The sequence below is a fragment of the Ipomoea nil genome, unplaced genomic scaffold, assembly GCF_001879475.1.
Source record: "Ipomoea nil cultivar Tokyo-kokei standard unplaced genomic scaffold, Asagao_1.1 scaffold3199, whole genome shotgun sequence".
NCBI classification, from domain to species: domain Eukaryota; kingdom Viridiplantae; phylum Streptophyta; class Magnoliopsida; order Solanales; family Convolvulaceae; genus Ipomoea; species Ipomoea nil.
Genome location: NW_017619627.1, coordinates 2,291,265 through 2,311,856, shown reverse-complemented (window position 1 = coordinate 2,311,856; position 20,592 = coordinate 2,291,265). Strand labels below are relative to the sequence as shown.

Sequence of the window (20,592 nt, the reverse complement as noted above, 5' to 3'; positions counted from 1 at the left end):
GCATTCAGTCACATCATGACCATGCTTCTTACAGTACTTACAGGATTTGTTGGACTTCCGTCCTTTGGACTTGGATCTAGATTTTTTATTGTTACTCTCGATTTCAAGTGAACCACCCCTTACGGTCAAGCCTTCACCTTTGTCATCAGACTTAATTTCAAAGTCAAACTTTTCTTTGGACAATATGTTTGACTTAACATTGTCGAAAGTAAGGGTATCACTACTATTACCATACAACATAATTTCTTTGAAATGCTTGTATGATTTAGGAAGAGAGACAAGCAATAAAACAGCACGATCCTCATCGTCAATTATGACATCAATATTTTCCAAGTCCAATAAAATAGAATTGAATTCATCCAAGTGAGATTTAATAGAAGTACCTTCCGTCATACGGATTGTGTACAGACGCTCCTTCAGGCGTAGCGTGTTCGCCAGAGTTTTGGCCATGTAAAGCGTATCCAGCTTGGACCATAAATCTGACGCAGTCGTCTCACTTACTACCTCACGTAGAACTTCTTTAGACAGGCACAAAAGAATGATTGAACGTGCTTTGTCATCCAAATCTTCCCAAGTTTCATCTGTCATTGTAGCTGGTTTCTTCTTCTTCCCAGCTAGAGCTTTCTTCAAACCATTCTGGGTTAGAACGGCTTCCATCTGAACCTTCCAGATAGAAAAGCTAATTTTCCCGTCGAACTTCTCGATATCGAACTTGGTAACAGTCGACATCTTTGAAAATAATTCTCAAATAAACCGCTCTGATACCACTTGTTAGGAATATATCGGAATAATGCGGAAGCGAAGAATAAAAAATTGAGAATTATAGAAGTTAAATAATAGGGAAATAATATAAATGACAGAATAAGGCAATAGCTAATTTGGGAGATTTAAAATATATATATTACTCTCAAAATAGAGAATACAAAGTATATATATATATATATATATATATATATATATATATATATATATATATATATGTATGTATGTTATACGTGAGAAAGAATGAAAGATAATAGATGAATCAATGAATTGATGTTGAATGAGAGGTGATTACAAATGCAAATTGCCTAATCTATTTATACACTCCAAATAAGCAAATCATGCGGCATGTATGAGAAGAGCCAACAAAAGTGGACAATTACATGGAGAGTGTAAGATGTAAACATGCAACGTGGAGATTATGTGCTGCATGGTGAGAACATGTTGGTCTTGAAGGATTTTGAGCCACATATTCTAACATAGACTATTTAGAAACTCAAAAATTATGTAAATAATATTTTTTACAGCTTATTTCCAAATTTCTCTTAAATATGTTATCATAATGTCAAATTATATATAAAAAATTATATTTATTTACTATTTTTAAAAATTAATAAAAAACTATTTTTAAAATTTCAAAAGAAAGTGGAGGCAGTCATGGCCGCCTCCACCTTTGTCTACTATGGGTGAAAGGGGGGAGAGGGGAGTGGGGGGGGGGGGGGGGCGAGGCATCTATGGCTGCCCCCACCTTCAGGACGAGAATGGAGGCAGCAATGGTTGGCTCCGCTTTTGTCCGATCTAGATGAAGGAGGGAGAAGGCAAGGTTGTCCCTCTTTCGTCTGATCTAAATGAAGAGGAGGTAGCCACTTCCTCCTTCATTTGACGACGATGAAGGGGAAGCAGTTATGATTGCTCCCTCATTCATCCGGATCGGTCGAAGGAGGAGCAGCAATGGTTGCCTCCCCTTTCATCCACAGTAGACGAAGGTGGAGGCAGGCATGGTTGCTTCCACCTTCTTTTGAAATTTAAAAAAAAAAAGTTGTTTTTTTTTTAAATTTTTAAAAATAATAATTAATATAATTTTTTTTTTTTATATAATTTGACATTATAATATCATATTTAATGAAACTTGGAAGTAACTTGTAAAAAATGTTGTTTGCACAATTTTTGAGCTTTTAATGGTCCAATGATACACTTTTTTTGTTCAATAGTTCAATTGCACAATGCGTAAAAGTTCAATGGCATTGACAGGATAATAGAGCTAGCACCCGACCCGGATCATAAGTGTGCATCTGACCCGGCACCATAGTTGACCCGACACCGCATGGATGCTCCAACGGTTAGAATTCCAATAGGTGTCACATCTAATGTCATTGAAGCCACCATTGATGCCACCATTGATGAGAGAGAGTTAAAGCCTCAACGCCTCATTCATGACTCTTCATATTCTTGCCGTTAGCTCAGCTCCCCAAGGATGTCTCTTCATGTTGTTACCGTTAGGACCTAGCATAAATAGAACTTCCCTCAGCTGAGCAGGACACACTGTACTTTCTATACTGAGACAAAGCAATACAACTATTGTTACTCTCTTATAACGTTATTATAGTATTATTATCACCGGTAACATTATTACCATCATTGGTGCTTTCATTGAGAGCCTGAGTCCAATACTCAAGCAGGCTACTACACAACTTTTTTTCTCTTTCAACAGCAAGCTTGAAACAATGGCGTCCCGCAGCTCCCACGGTTCTCGCAACGTGAACAATGGCAACGCCTCAGGTGACCTCCGTGACCTACTCACCAACAATCGCGGAGGGGACCTCCGAGAACATCTCAACAACGGGAGGCCCGGGGACCTTCGAGATCAACTCAACAATGGAGGAGACCTTCGAGACCAACTCAACAATGGAGGAGACCTCCGAGACCAACCCCACAATGGAGGGGCGAACCAAGTCATGAACCTCCAGGCGACTGCCGATGTCATTCAGCAAGTAGTGACGGCGGCGCTAAATCAGGTGGCGGTGGGACTGCAAGGTCAAGTGCCCCCGCCGCGGCCCCAAGAAATAAGGGTGGAGACCCAAAGAAGTGCACCGGCCAGACGACAACCAGGCCCTTCCCAATCTGCACCAGAACGACTGGGACAAAGGGCGCCCGTGCGGCAAAGATTAGGATCACGGGCCGAGAGATCCTCTACCAGAGGTCCTCGCCAACACGAAAACAGAGAAGCCGAGAGATCACCCACAGAGAAGGTGGGCGAGTCTCGGGAGCCGACCCCACGCCAACACGTTGATGAGTCGGCCTTACGTCGACACTTGGAGGAGCGACGCATCGAAGAGCTGGCTCCGCGACGGCACTCGGCGGGAAAGCGACGCGTTGATGAACTAGCTCCACGACGACACATGGAGGAGCGGTAGCCGGCCCCGCACCGGCACCCTGACGAGTCGGCCCTGGTCGAGAGGCTGCAGAGAAGAATCGAGGAGTTAGCAAGAAGGGTGGAGGCACGGGAGCAGTCGCCGGAACCCGAGGTACGGATGACAGCACCATTCTCCCCAAGCATCATGGACGTACCTTTGCCGAGGGACTTTAGGTTGCCCGCTATCAAGGAGTACACGGGGGCCACTGACCCACGTGTCCACATGACGAGGTACAAGGCTGCTATGGTAATGATCGGGGCAGGGGACGCCATCATGTGCCGAGCGTTCTTATCCACCCTGGATGGAGCGGCCCAAGACTGGTTCAACACCACCCCAGATGGGTCGATCCAAAACTTTGGGAAGTTGTCCAAGAGCTTCCTAACATACTTCTCCGGTAGCATACAGCGTAAGAAACCCTTCTCTCACCTCTGTGTAGTGAAGCAAGATAGAGGCGAGAGCCTAAAAAACTTCCTGATCAAATGGAAAAAGGAAGTCAATAATGTCTACGACTTCGACTCCAAGGCGGCGATCCCAATATTTATCCATGCATTAAGATCAGGGTATTTCCACAAGCAGCTGAATGCCCACCACCCCCGTTCTTACGAAGATTTGATGAGGACGGCTAGCCGCTATGCCGAGGCAGAGGACGTCGACAGGAAAAAGAAAGATGAGGACGACGACAGGAAAAACGAGAAACCTAGGAAAGCTGGTCCGCCCAGCCAGGCACCACTCTCGAACCACCCGACCGCAGGGAAGGGCCGAGACTACGAACGACCTCGCCTGGTCCCCTTGCGTAATTTAACTCCTCTTACCCATCCCGTCAGTGTCATTCTAAAGCAAGCTAAGGAGATGGGAATGGTAGAATTCCCCAAGGAGTGCATGAAGGTCTCTCCAAAGGCAGACCAAACAAAGTACTGCAGGTTTCATAGGCATGCCGGACACGATACGGATGAGTGTCACGTTTTGAAGAGACAAATAGAAGACCTCATCCAGCAGGGCTACTTCCGACATTTCGTCAAGCGATCCAAGCAGCAGCAACAGCCGCAACACAATCCACCAAAAAATGTCTGGATGAATGAGGATGGCACCGAGCCGTCCAACTCAAACGCCAAAAAAAAGAGACCACGACCAAATATCTGAGCAGAGTGATAGCTAGAAAGAAACCGAGGTGGCGCCCAGACGACAAAAGAAGCACACCATACACTTTATCTATGGTGGACCCGCAGGGGACGACACGCCCGCAGAAAGAAAGAAGTGGAGCCGACAGATATACGTGGGAGAAGTGGCGAGTCTTCCTAGAGAAAAGAAACAGAGACAGGAGGCCATCACCTTCTCTAATGATGACCTCCCAGAGGGCCCGCTACCCCATCGTGACGCCCTAGTGATTGAGATGGACGTCAACGATGTCATTATCCGCCGCATCTTAGTCGACACGGGAAGCTCAGTCAATGTGATGTATTACGATGCCTTCACCAAGTTAGGGATACCTAGGAACCAGCTCAAAGAAGTACGTACCCCACTCTCTGGATTTACGGGTGATTCAGTGGAGACGGAGGGATCGGTGGCCTTACCAGTGGAGATAAGCATGAGCCCTAACATTCGCAAACTTGACATGGAATTCATCGTGGTAAGACTCACTTGTGCTCACAACATCATTTTGGGGAGGCCGGCACTGGAGGACCTCAAGGCTATAGTGTCGGTGGAACACTTGTGTATGAAGTTCCCTACTCCGAATGGGATAGGGGTCGTCAGAGGAAACCAGCGAGCAGCCCTCAGTTGTTACGTAAAAGCATGCAAAAAGATTGGCGGAAAGAATCCACAAGTCCACACCATTTGCAAGGATGATCGATCGGGTACGGAACTCAGAAAATTTAATTAGATATTATCAGTAATACGATGTAGTCGTGGCCCGCCCAGACTTGTAAACAATATTTAGTAATCATGGTCCGCCCAGGTTACTTCGCTCTCAAATAAAAAGGTTTTCAAAACCACATTCAATCAACCACGGCCGTCACTACACTCTAAAAAAAAAAAAAAAAAAAAAAAAAAGGCCGAGGTGCAGTGCCTCGGCTATCGGCTGAGGCCGAGGCGCGGCGCCTCGATAAAAAATAAAAGATAAATAAATAAATAAATAAAAAGGGGGCCGGGCAGCGTCTCAGCCACTCATGGTCGAGGCGACGCCTCGGCCACTCCAAAAAAAAAAAAAAAAAAAAAAAAGAGGGTCGAGGCGCACGCCTCGGCCAGATGGCTGAGGCCGCGCCTCAGCCCAAGGCCGAGGTGCACGCCTCGGCTAGATGGCCGAGGTAGCGCCTCGGCTGAGGCCGCGCCTCGGCCTCCTGGTCGAGGCGAAGCCTCGGCCACTCGAAAAAAAAAAAAAAAAAAACGGGTCGAGGCGCACACCGCGGCCAAGTGGCCGGGGCGCACGCCTCGGCCAAGTGGCCGAGGCGACGCCTCAGCCACATGGCCGGGGCTCACGCCACGGCCAGATGGGTGAGGTCGCGCCTCAGCCCAAGGCCGAGGTGCACGCCTCGGCCTCCTGGTCGAGGTGACGTCTCGGCCACTCGAAAATAAAAAAAAAAAAAAAAGGGTTCGAGTCGCACGCCTCGGCCAAGTTGCCGGGGCGCACGCCTCGGTCAAGTGGCCGGGGCGCACGCCTCGGCCAAGTGGCCGAGGCGATGCCTCAGCCACATGGCCGGGGCACACGCCTCGGCTAGATGGCTGAGGCCGCGCCTCAGCCCAAGGCCGAGGCGCACGCCTCGGCCTCCTGGTCGTGGCGACGCCTCGGCCACTCAAAAAAAAAAAAAAAAAGGATCGAGGCGCACGCCTCGGCCTCCTGGTTGAGGCGACGCCTCGGCCAGATGGTCGAGGCGACGCCTCGGCCACTCAAAAAAAAAAAAAAAAAAAAAAAAAAAAAAGGGTCAAGGTGCACGGCTCGGCCAAGTGGCCGAGGCGACGCCTCATCCACATGGCCCGGGCGCACGGCTCGGCTGTCGCCTCAACCACCCGGCCGAGGCGCACGCCTCGGCCAAGTGCGCCTCTCGGCCGTGGCCGAAGCGCAGTGCATCGGCCACAAGGCGAGGCACCCGCCTCAGCCAGGCTGAGGCGGCGCCCCAACCCGAAGCCGGCCCACGCCGCAAAAAAAAAAAAAAAAAAAAAAAAAAAAAAAAAAAAGGTAATGTTAAACCGCAGAAATCGACGGATGGTGACAAGAACTAATAGAAAGGTGCTCAAATTGCTTAGGCAGGAAGGGATCTGGAAAACAAAATCGCATATCCTAACTCAATCAGGATGGCACAGTATCACGATTGATTCAGCCTTACTCCCAAGTCAACTCAAACACATTCGTAGACTCAGGAGTAGGGGGGACTGGTTACAGGATAATAGGGCTAGCACCCGACCCGGATCATAAGTGTGCATCTGACCCGGCACCATAATTGACCCGACACCGCATGGATGCTCCAACGGTTAGAATTCCAACAGGTGTCACATCTAATGTCATTGAAGCCACCATTGATGCCACCATTGATGAGAGAGAGTTAAAGCCTCAACGCCTCATTCATGACTCTTCATATTCTTGCCGTTAGCTCAGCTCCCCAAGGATGTCTCTTCATGTTGTTACCGTTAGGACCTAGCATAAATAGAACTTCCCTCAGCTGAGCAGGACACACTGTACTTTCTATACTGAGACAAAGCAATACAACTATTGTTACACTCTTATAACGTTATTATAGTATTATTATCACCGGTAACATTATTACCGTCAGGCATATATGACACTTTTTTCTATATAATTTTTTAAATATAATTTAAAAATTATTACACACAAATAGAGGTTATTATCAAGTTTTTGTCCTATAGCAAATTTAATTGTTACGATGCATAAATCAAATACATACTACAATTAGTCAATTACACCGAAATTAAAGTTATTTGCATTTTTGAAGTACTTTCTAACTTTGAAAAATAGACTCTAGCGATATATCATCACAATTCCCTATAATTTTGTATACATTATACAAATCTAACCCACTTTCAAATTTTATTTTTTTTTTTTTAAAAAAAGTCATGACATAATCACAACAAATTAAAATTTGCACTCCTTTCATGAGTATGGATGATCAACACTTAACATAGCTATACTTATTAAATTGTGACATGGATACCTACCTTGATTTGCAGAATAATTTATCATCGCCATTTGAAGGTGCGGGAATGGATACATAATAATTGTCAAATTGGGTGAAATTTGACATTAAGTAATTAAAACTTATTTTATAACTAAATTTCCAATTTAATTATATTATTATAACAACACCATATACAAGCGTTAAAGACAAATAATATATGCAATGTTATTTGGGTTGAATCTTCATTATATTCTTTGACGGAGAAAATGAAAGCAATCAATGGTGGAAGAAGCCCGGAGACAAAGGCGATTTCACTGTTGCAGAAAAGGGTGTATGTTCATCCCAAATGCATGCGCATATAATAGGCTTATCTGATCATTCTTAGGGTGTGTTTGGTTCGCACATAGGAATCGGAATCGGAATGGGTATCAAATACTTGGTAATGGTAATGGGTTTTGATGAAAGTATTTAACATGTTTGGTAGTAGGGTGGAATGAGAATGGTTACTAATAGTAGTGCTTGAAAATGAATAAGGGAATGAAACCCTTATTGTATTTGGGTATGAGTTTTTCAATTGATGGGGGTATTCGAAACCCATAGTAGTGTTCTAAAAACATATCAACCAAATAACAACAATCACTTTCATACCCATTCCTATGGGCAAAATCCACCAACCAAACACACCCTTAAAGTAAAAGAGCCTAAAAAACCTATTTTCAGCAGCGATCACAATATCCATCAGGTATGTCTTGCTTTTTTCTCAGACTTATCGTTTTTCACGACTGTAAAGATCTCTTTCATGCTATATAGGATCTTTAGGTACAAAATTGTTTTCAATTTGTTATTTTTAATTGGGTTTAATTAATGTGCATTTTTTTTTTTTTGAAAATTTAAAAATTAATTTCATCAAAATATATAGAATTAGACTTATATTGAGTGATTGAAAAGACTTAATTTTTATATAACATTTTTTCTATTCTCATAAATTTTAATGGTAATTTAAAAATTTGCGTTATCTAATCTAATTATCTTAAATATATAAATGAACAAAAAAAAATTAAAGTAGCAATTATGTTTTATATGTATTTGTATATCATTATATCAACTAAAGTTTTAACTTAATTGTAGACTATTAACTAAAGGCAAAGGCCCTAACTGTTAGCTGATTGTGTTAACTAAAGGTCATGGCCAATCGTTATGCGTTGGGCCCATGTCCAGCATGCATGCTGGACACAGGTAATAGTGCCGTTAGGCACTGTTATCTCCCTTTTTAAAAAAAAAAAAAAAAAAAAAAAATTCAGACCGCTTCGTTATAGGAGTATATGTTCATAATTTTATTACTATATGTTAATAACTGTACATTCATAACTCCATAACTGTACGTTCATAACTCTATAATTGTACATTTATAACTCCATAACTGTACATTCATAACTCCATAACTGTACATTCATAACTCCATAATTGTACATTCATAATTTTCGAAGCTCTATGTTCACAATTTTAGAGCTCTATGTTCATAATTTTATCACTATATGTTCATAATTGTAAGTTCATAATGTCAGAGCTCTTTGTTCATAATTCGATCAATAACTGTACATTCATAATTCCATAACTGTAGATTCATAATCTCATAACTGTAGATTCATAACTCCATAACTGTACATTCATAACTCTATAACTGTACATTCATAACTCCATAACTGTACATTCATAATCTTCGAAGCTCTATATTCACAATTTTAAAGCTCCATGGTCATAATTTTATCACTATATGTTCATAATGTTAGAGCTCTGTGTTCATAATTTCATAATTGCATAACTGTACATTCATAACGGCATAATTGTACATTCATAACGGCATAACTGTATATTCATAATCCAAAAAAAAAAAAAAATAACGTCGTTAATGCCGTTAACGGAAAAGCGCGCACGATTTTTTTTTTTAACTAAATGACGCGTTTTTTGTAAAAACAACGTCATTTTGGGCCCGTGTCCACAATTCATTGTGGACACGGGTCCAGGGCATAATTTGCCGATCATGGCTACCTTCTCTTTTAAAGGTGGGCTCGATATATTAAAATAATATTATTAATTATTAATTATATTAAAATATTAAAAAGTAAAAAAAATACAAGAAACTGCCGGGGTTTACAAATTTGCAACTTCTGCAAATTTGCAAAGCCCTATCAATAAATAAAAAAAAAAAAAAGAAAAAAGAAAATAGTTATGTCAGATTGCAAAGGCCATATCAACTGGGCAGCCTTAGATTAGATTATTTGAGTAAAAAAAAATAGTGATGTCAGATTGCAAAGGCCATATCGACTGGGCAGCCTTAGATTAAATTACCTGAGTATTTAAAGTTGCTTGGTTAGTTACAAATGAGTCTCTTGGAAGGTATATTCATTCCACCTTCTCAATGGAGGGTGGAGATTAATTTAATTATACGGTTACTATTTATTCTCTAAATCCTCCATTGATTTAATGTACCGCTAATATTCATTCTCTAGAACCCTCTATAATTCTCTATACAACCAAGAGGATTTCATAATGTTCTAGAATATTCTAAAAGAGTTAATTCCAGCAATAGTCCTCCGACTATAGTGATTTTCCAAAATTAGTCCTCGACTTTTAATTTGGACACTTTAGGTCCCTTGACTTTCAATTTATTTCCAATTGAGGTCCTTTCATTAGAATATGGTTCATTAGACTTTAAATGAAGGGGTAAACTCGTCATTTCACATGCCTATGTATTATTCTTCGTATTTCTCCCTTCGTATTTCTCTGTTATACCTTGTAAACATCTCAATAATAAAGGAATGCACACACGAGTAGTCAGCAAATGGGGAACGACGAGGAACATTTTAAGGTTTCGACTAAGATTATCTTCATATATATCGCGTATACAATGGAGAAATACTAAGAATAATACATAGGCAAGTGAAATGATGAGTTTACCCCTTCATTTAAAATTCAATTAACTGTATTCTGACGAAAGGACCTCAATTGAAAAGAAATTAAAAGTCAAGAGACCTAAAGTGTCCAAATTAAAAGTCAAGGACTAATTTTGGAAAATCAATATAGTCGGAGGACCATTGCTGGAATTAACTCTATTCTAAAACATCCCTACATCTTCTAGTGTTATGTACCTGCTTCCAAACTATTCTACAAGCTAAGAGATATATGTATAAGTGCAAGAAAATTTTAGAGTGGCGTAGCAAACCTCAAAATCTTGTACAAATGTTGTCCGGGCGCTACATGTAGCTGTAATTTATTTTATTTTTTTTTTGAAACGTATGTATCTGTAATTTATAAATAATGAGTTGCCCTCTCCATTTTACATAAATAATGGGCAGAAATTTCCACTATGGAATGGCAAAAATGGATTACAAATGACAAAATAACAGAAGGAACTACAGCTCTCTGCCTTCTATAATGGGAAGGTCAGGACAGTCTTGAATCTCAATGTTATCAAGAAAAAAAAAAACAACAAAGAACAAACAGAGCTATAGTTAGGGAATATTTTTGACTGCTACATTCTGTATAAATTTGGGTAAACAAAATCTGCAGAAATTCTAACCTACTCTTCATGCCAGGTCGGGTCCCGATGGGAGCTGTTCATAACAGTCATGGTTCTTGATTGTTTCAGAGTTGTTAATCAGGATGCATTTCAGAACTCCAATGATCAAGCTTACGGCCCCTATCAAGATGCTGGCTACCCACAGGTTCTAACTCAATGGCACTGTATCTGCAAATGTCCCCAAGAATTCCACTATCACTGCCTGAAAAGCCACTGTGGAGATTATGATTCCCATGAATAATTCACTGCTAAACATGCCACTGAAAACATTTATTCTCTCATGTCCCTGCTGTTTATTTCATTGAATACCTGACAGAAAAAGAAAAACCCAGGTTTTCAGTGCTCAGAGGGAAGAGTTGGGGAAATTTGTCAGCTTAGAAGCTCAAGATTGGGGAATACCTGGAAGAACAAAAGGTGTTGAAGATCATGGTGTTTAGAGTTATAGTAGCAAGTGGACCGTCAAGGTTTAAGAGATCCTTCCCACGAAACTGGAGTACACAAAGGATTACGATTTGGTAGATACTTTGGCCTATGATGTTCCTCCACATGATCCTTGTAATGAAGTTAACATTCCTTCCAATAGGTGGCTGCTTCAATAGTTCATCACTCGGAGTCGGAGGCTCTGTTGCGAGTGCTAAAGCACCTAGAGTGTCCATGATCATATTCACCCAAAGGAGCAGTAAGGGATGCAGAGCCTAAGATCACGAGTTAAATGTAAATTAAATTAAGCATCCATAGTTCAGGGCGAAGCAATAACACAGAATGAAAAGGTGTGGTTCAGTTCACTACCTATAAGACAGGCAGAAATGAAGTTTGTCATGAGGGCAACGACGTTCACTGTCAGCTGGAACTGAACGAACTTTTGGATGTTAATGTAAACTGAGCAGCCCCATTTTGCCACAACCAATATAGTTGAAAAATTGTCATCCATTATCACAACATCAGCATTTTCTTTGGCAACCTGCAGTATAGATTCTAAAGACATTGGGAAAACAGGATTGGGTTCACAAGAACCTTGACTTTAAGTGTAGTGTAATCTGAAAATAAGTTTGGGGATAATCGAAAGAGAAAAGAGTTACAAACCTCTGTTCCTGCTATGCCCATAGCTAAACAGATATCGGCCTCATGCAAAGCGGGAGCATCATTAGTCCCATCACCCATCACTGACACCACTTCCTGGAAATCCCTTCTCAACATGGTAACTAATTTGTGTTTGTCCAAAGGTAACGATCGTGCCATCACCTGCAACTTTGGCATTATATCCTTCATTTCCTGAGGGGTTTTGTCATGAAAATCTGGGCCTTCGATGGCTATACCATCATCAGTCAGTATGCCACATTCTTTTGCTATGGCCTTGGCAGTGTTGATGTTATCACCGGTAACCATTCTCACTGTAATTCCTGCATCTAAACAAGTTTGAACAGCTTCTTTCACACCAGGCCGAACTGGATCTTTGATTCCAACGAGAGCTATGAGTGTATAGTCGTTTTCTGGAATATTACTGCTAGGAGAATAGCCTTCTACATCTTGAAAAGCCAGGCAGAGTGTTCTCAGAGCTTCACAAGCGAATTTATTTATAACATTGGAGATAACGTTTCTACGTTCATCAGATAAAGGCATGGAATGCCCTTCCTTCGTTAATAATTTTGTTGCAAACACTTAAGATGATTTTTGATGCGCCCTTACAGAATGCTCTATGGCCACCTCCTGGAAGAGCCACAAGAACAGACATTTTCTTCTTAGTTGAGTTGAAAGGTTCGACTTTTACAATTTTGGTGCCCCGGGATCTTGATTGGAAATCACCTTCAAGTATCAACCCAAACTCTAACAATGCCATCTCGGTTGGTGAAATATGGAATGCAAGAGAACTGTCAGCGTCTTCTCTGATATTAAAGACTTCAAAGCGTTTCGAGGGTCAGTGATTTGATTTATTACCTTGGTTTCGCCCGATATCCACAACTTGGTTAGCACCATGTGGTTTGTAGTCAGTGTTCCTGTTTTATCTGTGCAGATGCAAGTAACAGAACCCATTGTCTCACAAGCAGACAGATGCCTGACTAAAGCCTTGTCACTCATTAGTTTCTTCATTGCAAATGCCAGACTTAGTGTCACGGCTAATGGCAACCCTTCTGGAACAGCAACAACTAGTATGGTTACAGCAATTGCGAAGAAATTCATGAGGCGCAACGCATCATTTGAAGCCCATTCCGTGATTTCGCCATGACTTGCTTTTACTGCCAAGTACCTGCCGGTAAGCACCACGAATGCCAAGACAACAAAAGCCAGACCGATTTTCCCAATGATAGTGGCTACACCGTTTAGTTTCACCTGCAACGGTGTCTCGTCCTCTCCGATTTCACACAAGGTAACCATTAATCTTCCCCACTCGGTTCTCATTCCAACTGCTGTCACCAGCATTTTGCCTGCTCTGTCTTGCACTTTAGTACCTGACAGAAGAAAGGGGTTTCGTTCATCAATGCTAACTGGATTGCTTTCCCCTGACAAGCTGGATTCATCAATCCATAAGCTGTAACCCAATATGAAAAGCCCGTCTGCAGGAACTTGATCTCCAATAGACAGGTGAACAATATCCCCAACAACTAAATCATAGATAGAAACTTTTTCTCTGCTCCCATTTCTGGTGACATGAATTTGAATGTTTTTCTTCTCTTTATCCAGGTCCTTAAACTGCAAAGACTGCCTGTAGTCACTGACTGCGGTGACTAGAACCACCAAGAAAATGCAGAGAATTATCCCCACCCCATCATACATGCCCTTTGGCCACCCTTCCCTGGCAATCCCAATACCTATAGAGACCACAGCACAAACCATGAGGATTGAGGATAAGGAGAGTTAGATCCTGAAGAGCCTCCCACACAAACATCCAGAAAGGCCTGGAAGGTTTCTCAACAAATCTATTCAACCCAAAGAGATTTTGCCTTTTCGTAATCTCACTCGAGGGCACACCATTCTCAAGAGAGACAGACAGCTTTCGCTCCAAATATTAGAAAAATGTACATTGATCACTATTAGCTACTTGACTTGGTTAAACAATCAATATGAGTGTTTGAATAATTAGCTTTTGTAACAGCGTATTGCTTCAAAATGCTAAAAATCAAAAAGCTACTAAAAGCCTTTTGAATGTAATCAACTATCAGCTAACAACTAAATACCAAACATTTTTCTACAATCAGCTAATGCTATCAACTAGTTAAAACCACTAACTCAATCAGCTAAAAACTATTTACCAAACACCCCCTAAATGCAGTTTTAATTAGTTCATAAAAGACTAATTAAAAAGAAAAGACCTTGAAATGGTATTCAGCATAGACATGTAACCAATATAGGAATAATACCTGAAATAGCTCAGAGGCACCATTAACATCACCTTCCTTAAACTTTTCCATTGCCTGATCACGATTAGCTTTCCTTTTCCTAATAAAACCCAGGAAAAAAATATAATCTTGACAACTAAAAAAGCTTCAAAAAGGGAAAATAAAAATTGGGCATTCATAATAATATACCTGTGCCTCTCATCTTCAGTGGCTGCCTTACAAGGCAGATTTCCACCGTCAAAAACAACAACGGGAGTAATCTTATAGTGTCGAAGCAAATTGATTCGATGCATGAAGTAACTTAAGTACTGCAATTTCTTCCCACCTTCCATATCCAGACTGAGCTCCATACTACATGAATATGCTGCATTTACACGCAATTTATTAACAAAACTCCCCCAAATCTCAAAATAAAAATGATGAATGCCTATAAAAGGGAAAAGCCACTTACCCCCTTTGTGCAGCCATGAATAAGCGTCAATCCCAACCTATACCCACCAACAAAAAAAATTGATAAAATCATTCTAAAATAATCGAAGGAAGGCAGTGAAGAGTAAAAACACTAATTTGAAGCGAAAACGACTGGGAAAAAGATTAAAATCAATAGAATATGATGAATTACTCGTTAACCGGCGTATTTTCTTATGTGGATGGGTTCAAGGTGGGGTTTCATGAACCTGAGGAGATCTTTGATACCCATTGCCGGTTTTGTCGCAAATAATACTGGGTAGTTCTTTTCTTTTCTGTCCGAGCTTTTTTTGGATCTATAGATTTAAAAATATGAGCTTTTTCTCGAGGGAACGGCGACAATATGGCCGGAAGAAAATAGCTTCGTATTACTGAAAGAGAAAGCAGGGATAAACTGACGAGACTGTGACAGATGTATGTGACCGGCCACTGCGAAGTCACCACGTTACCATTTATCAGGGTGTTTGCGTACGTGGCCAAAAGCAATTGGTTAGTGGTTTAAAGTTTTGGAGCGTCAGCTGTTTTCGATGGAGCTTAGAGCCTTAGACGTTTTAACCTTTACCGCGAAATAAATTTGAAAGTGAGGCACGTGAAAATAATTGGCGCCACATATTTACCACACTGCTGGATTATTAGATATTTAGAATATCAAGAGCCGTCCCGGCAGGCTAATTCATCTTGCCCCTCCAAAAGGCGGCAAATTATGTTGTGGAACCTGGACAGGGTTCCAAAACTGTTCATAATTATGAATATATAATTCAGAAATTATGAACATAGATTTGTGAACATAATTATGAACATATAGTTTTGTAATTATGAATATAGAGATTCAATAATTGTGAATATGAAGTTTAAAAATTATGAATATATAACTTTATAATTATGAACATAGAGTTCAGTAATTGTGAATATGAAATTTAAAAATTATGAATATATAGATTTATAATTATGAACATAAAACCGTGTCCACCTTGCAAGGTAGACACGGTTTCACAGCATAACGATTGCAAAAAGGCGGGGCGGGCTAAATAAAGAGGAGGTAGCCATGACTGCTTCCTCCTTCATCCGACGATGATGAAGGGGAAGCAGCTATGGCTACTTCCTCGATCATTCATCTGGATCAGTTGAAGGAGGGGCACAGCCATGACTGCCTCAACCTCGTCCAGGATGAAGGTAGGGGCAGTCATGGTTGCCTCCCCCTTCATCCACAGTAGACGAAGGTGGAGGCAGCCATGATTGCTTACACCTTCTGAAATTTAAAAAAAAAAATTAAATTAAATTTTTTAAAATAATAATTAATATAATTTTTTTTATATATAATTTGACATTATAACATCATATTCAAGAGAAACTTGGAAGTAACCTGTAAAAAATGTTGTTTGCACAAGTTTTGAATTTTTAATGGTCTAATGGTACACTTTTTTTGTTCAATTGCACAATGTGTAAAAGTTCAGTGACATATTTGACACTTTTTTCTATATAATTTTTTTTAATATAATTTAAAAATTATTATACACAACTGGAGGTTATTATCCAAGTTTTTGTCCTATAGCAAATTTAATTGTTACAATGCATAAAATTTTCACCAATAAATCAAATACATACTACAAATAGTCAATTACATCGAAATTAAAGTTATTTGTATTTTTAAAATACTTTCTAACTTTGAAAAATATACTCTAGCAATATATCCAGGGACGGAGCTATACTGTCTCTACAGGGGGCCTTGGCGCCCCCCCCCCCCCCCCCCATACACACACAAAATATTAGCCCCTCCTAGCTTAGTACTAGCCTGGTACAATAGTACCATTGAGCCTCCCAAAACAATTAAACAAATATTTTTTCTTTTGAAATTCCCAAAACAATTAAACAAATACTTCTTCTACTCTTCTAGAACAAGCATTTGGCTTCTCACTCTTGATTTTCATCTTCTTCAAACATCTATTCTTCTTCTCTTCAACAATTAATCTGGTAATCTTTTTTTTTTTTTAAGCTTTAAATAATTACTTTTTAATTTTGTATTATTATATATTTTATGGAAGAATGCATTTATTATTAATTTCAATGTTCAAAGTTTTTTTTCTTTATTTCTTTAAGTTTATGCTTTTAGTTTACTTCCATTAATGGCTAACATCAAACTAGTAGAGGTTGAGAAACACACAAAGAATTCAGATTAAACAAATCAGTGCTTCAGTCTTTACTCATACAATTGAATAATTTCAAACAACAAAAATAAATTTAATTTGGTTGGCAAAAAAAAAAAAAAAAAAAAATGAAAACCTAAAAAATACACCGAAGAAGTGAGAAGAAATAAAGAGAAATTGCTATATATAATCAAAGTAATTAATTAAACCACAACCCAAAAACAAAAACAAAAAAAAAAAAGATGAAATTTTTGAAGCAGAAAGAGAAAAACCAAAGTGAAGATATACTTTAATTTAAATTGATTTTCACATGACTGCATGTGCAATGTAATTCAGAATCTGGCACTAAACTGCACTTAGAAGGACTAAACTCTTTAAGACTTTATTTTAACAGGTTGTTCCTATTAGTGAGGAAAAAATGGAGTTTGTTGACTTTGTTCACATAGGTTCATATCATCTCTTTTTATTTCGAAGGTACATAAAGCTCACTTTTAAAATCTTATTTCAATTTTGTTATGTGCATTATTTACATTATTAGAAGTGCTAACTTGAATACCAGAATTCTAGATGGACTCGTGTGCATTAAATATTGTATATTTGTATCCCACTAATTAATCTTAAAGTTTTTTGTCCTCATCTGTTTTATGTCATTACTCATTTGATGATTTGAATGAATAATATTATACTAATTTGTACTTTGTAGTAGTAGTAGTAGTGCGTATGTGTGTGGGTCTTGTAGCATTATATATTTAAATGTTTAATTGACTTGTTTAGTTTAAATGTTTAATTGACTTACCAAAATATTAACATTGTGATTAATTGTGAACATAGGAAGATTGAGCTATAATGAAAAAGATACAAAAAATTGATACTTTTTTTAAAAGAAAGAATTCTGAAGATTCATCATCTCAAGTAAATCCATCTACAAGTGTTGATCAATTGAATTCTGAAAGTCGTCCTGAAAAATCTCAAAGAATTGAAATCAATGAGAAGTTTGACATTCAAGCATTAGAACGTGATCCAGGATTGCGACTACCAATATGGATGTGCCCCGTTGACAAGCGTGATGAAGTTAGGAGAGCCTATATCAAGGTCGGCCCATATCAATGTTTGCTTTCAAAGTATCCAAAATCTAGAGAAAAGCATCCTCGTAGTTTTCAAGCATCTTGGTTTAAATTATTCCCTTCTTGGTTAGAATATTCTCCTAGTAAAGATGCAGCATTTTGTCTACCATGTTATTTATTCCATACTCAAGATGGGCCTTCCGGATTGCATGCTTTTACTATCAATGGTTTTTTATCATGGAAGAAAGTTAGAGATGAAAAAAAATTGCTCATTTTTAGCACATATTGGGAAAGATCTCACCTCCCCTCATCGAAATGCCGAGAAAGCTTGTGCGGATCTCATGAACCAACAATCACACATTGCACAACATATTGAGAAATTCACATCTCAAGAAATAGTTGAAAATAGACTTCGCTTGAGAACTTCAATTGAGGCAACGAGATGACTTGCATTTCAAGGATGTTCTTTTAGAGGTGATGATGAGTCAATAACATCAACAAACTGTGGAAACTTTTTAGAGTTATTGAGTTTCATTGCCTCTTTTAATGATGAAGTAACAAAAGTTCTTGATAAAGCTCCACGAAATGCAACATATACATCACCAACAATACAAAAACAAATTTTGCAAGTGTTGGCAACTAAAGTAAAAAGTGCTATCCGAGAAGAAATTGGTGATGCAAAATTTTGTATCATTGTTGATGAAGCTCGAGATGAATCAAAGAGAGAACAAATGTCAATTGTCTTGAGATTATTTGTTGATAGAGATGGCTTTATACAAGAGCGATTCTTTGGAGTTGTTCATGTTAAGGACACTATTGCATCAACATTGAAAGAAGGTATCTTTTCTATCTTATCTCGTCATAATCTTGATGTTCAAAATATTCGAGGACAAGGTTATGATGGTGCAAGTAACATGCGTGGAGAGTGAAATGGATTGAAAGCTTTAATCTTGGATAAATGTCCTTATGCTTATTATGTTCATTGTTTTGCACATCGATTGCAATTGGTATTAGTAGCTTCATCAAAGGAAGTCATCCCTGTCCATCACTTTTTCACTAAGTTGAACTCCATTATTAATGTTGTTGGGGCTTCATGTAAGCGCAATGACCAGTTGAAAGCTGCTCATGCCTCAAATATTGCTCATTTGCTTAATATTGATGAGCTTGAAAGTGGGAAGGGTCTTAACCAAATTGGTTTTTTACAAAGGCCAGGTGATACTCGTTGGAGTTCTCATTTGAAATCTATATCAAGTTTGATGAGAATGTTTAGTGCAACGTGTGAAGTTTTACTTAATATTATTGAAGATGAAACTACACCTACTCACCGTGGAGATGCCGATGCAGCTTATGAGGTAATGACTTCTTTTGAATTTGTATTCATTATGCACCTCATGAGAAAAGTTCTAGAGATTTCTAATATGCTTTGCCAAGCTTTGCAACTCCAATCTCAAGATATATTGAATGCAATGCATCTTGTGGCATCTACTAAATTGCTTATTCAAAAATTAAGAGATAGTGGATGGGATGAATTAATTTCAAGTGTGAAGTCTTTTTGTGAAAATGTCAATATAACTGTGCCAGATTTTGATGCTAAATATATTGCAAGAAGAGGAAGGACTAGGAATCAACAAGATGAATTAACAGTTGGACATCATTACAAAGTTGATATTTTTAATGCGGTGATTGATTCTCAGTTGCAAGAGTTGAATAATAGGTTTGATGATAAAGCAATGGAGTTAATTATTCTAAGTTCATCCCTTGATCCAAAAGAAATGCGTATATCATTCAGAATTGATGACATTTGCAAGTTGGTAGAGAAGTTTTACCCACAAGACTTTGCAAATTATGAGATTTTGCAATTAAGAATGCAACTTGAACATTTTGAACATGGGCAACAACTTCCTGATTTTAGAGCACTAGAAAGTATTTCTGATCTCTGCCAATGGTTGGTGAAAACTAGAAAATTGGACATCTATCCTCTTGTGTTCAGAATAGTAACTCTCATTCTCACGCTTCCTGTATCCACAGCTACAACAGAACGATCTTTTTCTGCCATGAAAATAGTCAAGACTACACTTCGTAACAAGATGGATGATCAATTTCTTAATGATTGTTTGTTAGTGTACATTGAAAAGCAAATTGCAAAGCAATTTAGTATAGATTCAATTATAGATGATTTTCGTGATATGCAGGAGAGACGTTCTAAATTTTAGTACATTTGTAATGTAATGATCTATTTTGGTATATATTAAATGAATATTAATGTATTAAATTGTTCACTCTTAAATCACGATTGGCCCCCCGCATCATATAATCCTGGCTCCGTCCCTGAATATATCATCACAACTCGCTATAATTTTGTATACATTATACAAATCTAACCCACTTTCAAAATATTAAAAAAAAAAAGGTAAAAAAAAGTCATGACATAATCACACCAAATTAAAATTCGCACTCCTTTCATGAGTGTGGATGATCAACACTTAACATAGCTATACACCTATACTTATTAAAATGTGACATGGATACCTACTTTGATTTGTGAGATAATTTATCATCACTATTTGAAGGTGCGAGAATGAATACATAATAATTGTCAAATTGGATGAAAATTGACATTAAGTAATTAAAACTTATTTTATAACTGAATTTCCAATTTAATTATTTAATTATATTATTATAACAACACATATACAGC

The 20,592-nt window shown here is 38.9% G+C and overlaps 1 protein-coding gene, 1 long non-coding RNA gene and 1 pseudogene across 2 annotated transcripts; 1 reads left to right on the top strand and 2 right to left on the bottom strand.

Annotated features, from left to right (window-relative positions):
* Positions 1-10,771: 10,771 nt before the first annotated feature.
* Positions 10,772-14,217, bottom strand: LOC109168457 (annotated as a pseudogene).
* A 21-nt stretch (positions 14,218-14,238) lies between these two features.
* Positions 14,239-15,006, bottom strand: LOC109168559. The gene is made up of 4 exons (XR_002052098.1): positions 14,841-15,006; positions 14,670-14,706; positions 14,408-14,582; positions 14,239-14,318 (listed from the first exon to the last, which is right to left on the bottom strand). It is a non-coding gene; the product is annotated as an uncharacterized LOC109168559 (long non-coding RNA).
* A 2,670-nt stretch (positions 15,007-17,676) lies between these two features.
* On the top strand, positions 17,677-20,107 carry LOC109168456. Its single transcript, XM_019317480.1, has 3 exons — positions 17,677-17,938; positions 18,450-18,731; positions 18,912-20,107. The coding sequence occupies exons 1-3, from the start codon at positions 17,677-17,679 to the stop codon at positions 20,105-20,107; spliced, it is 1,740 nt and encodes a 579-aa protein (XP_019173025.1).
* Positions 20,108-20,592: the final 485 nt, after the last annotated feature.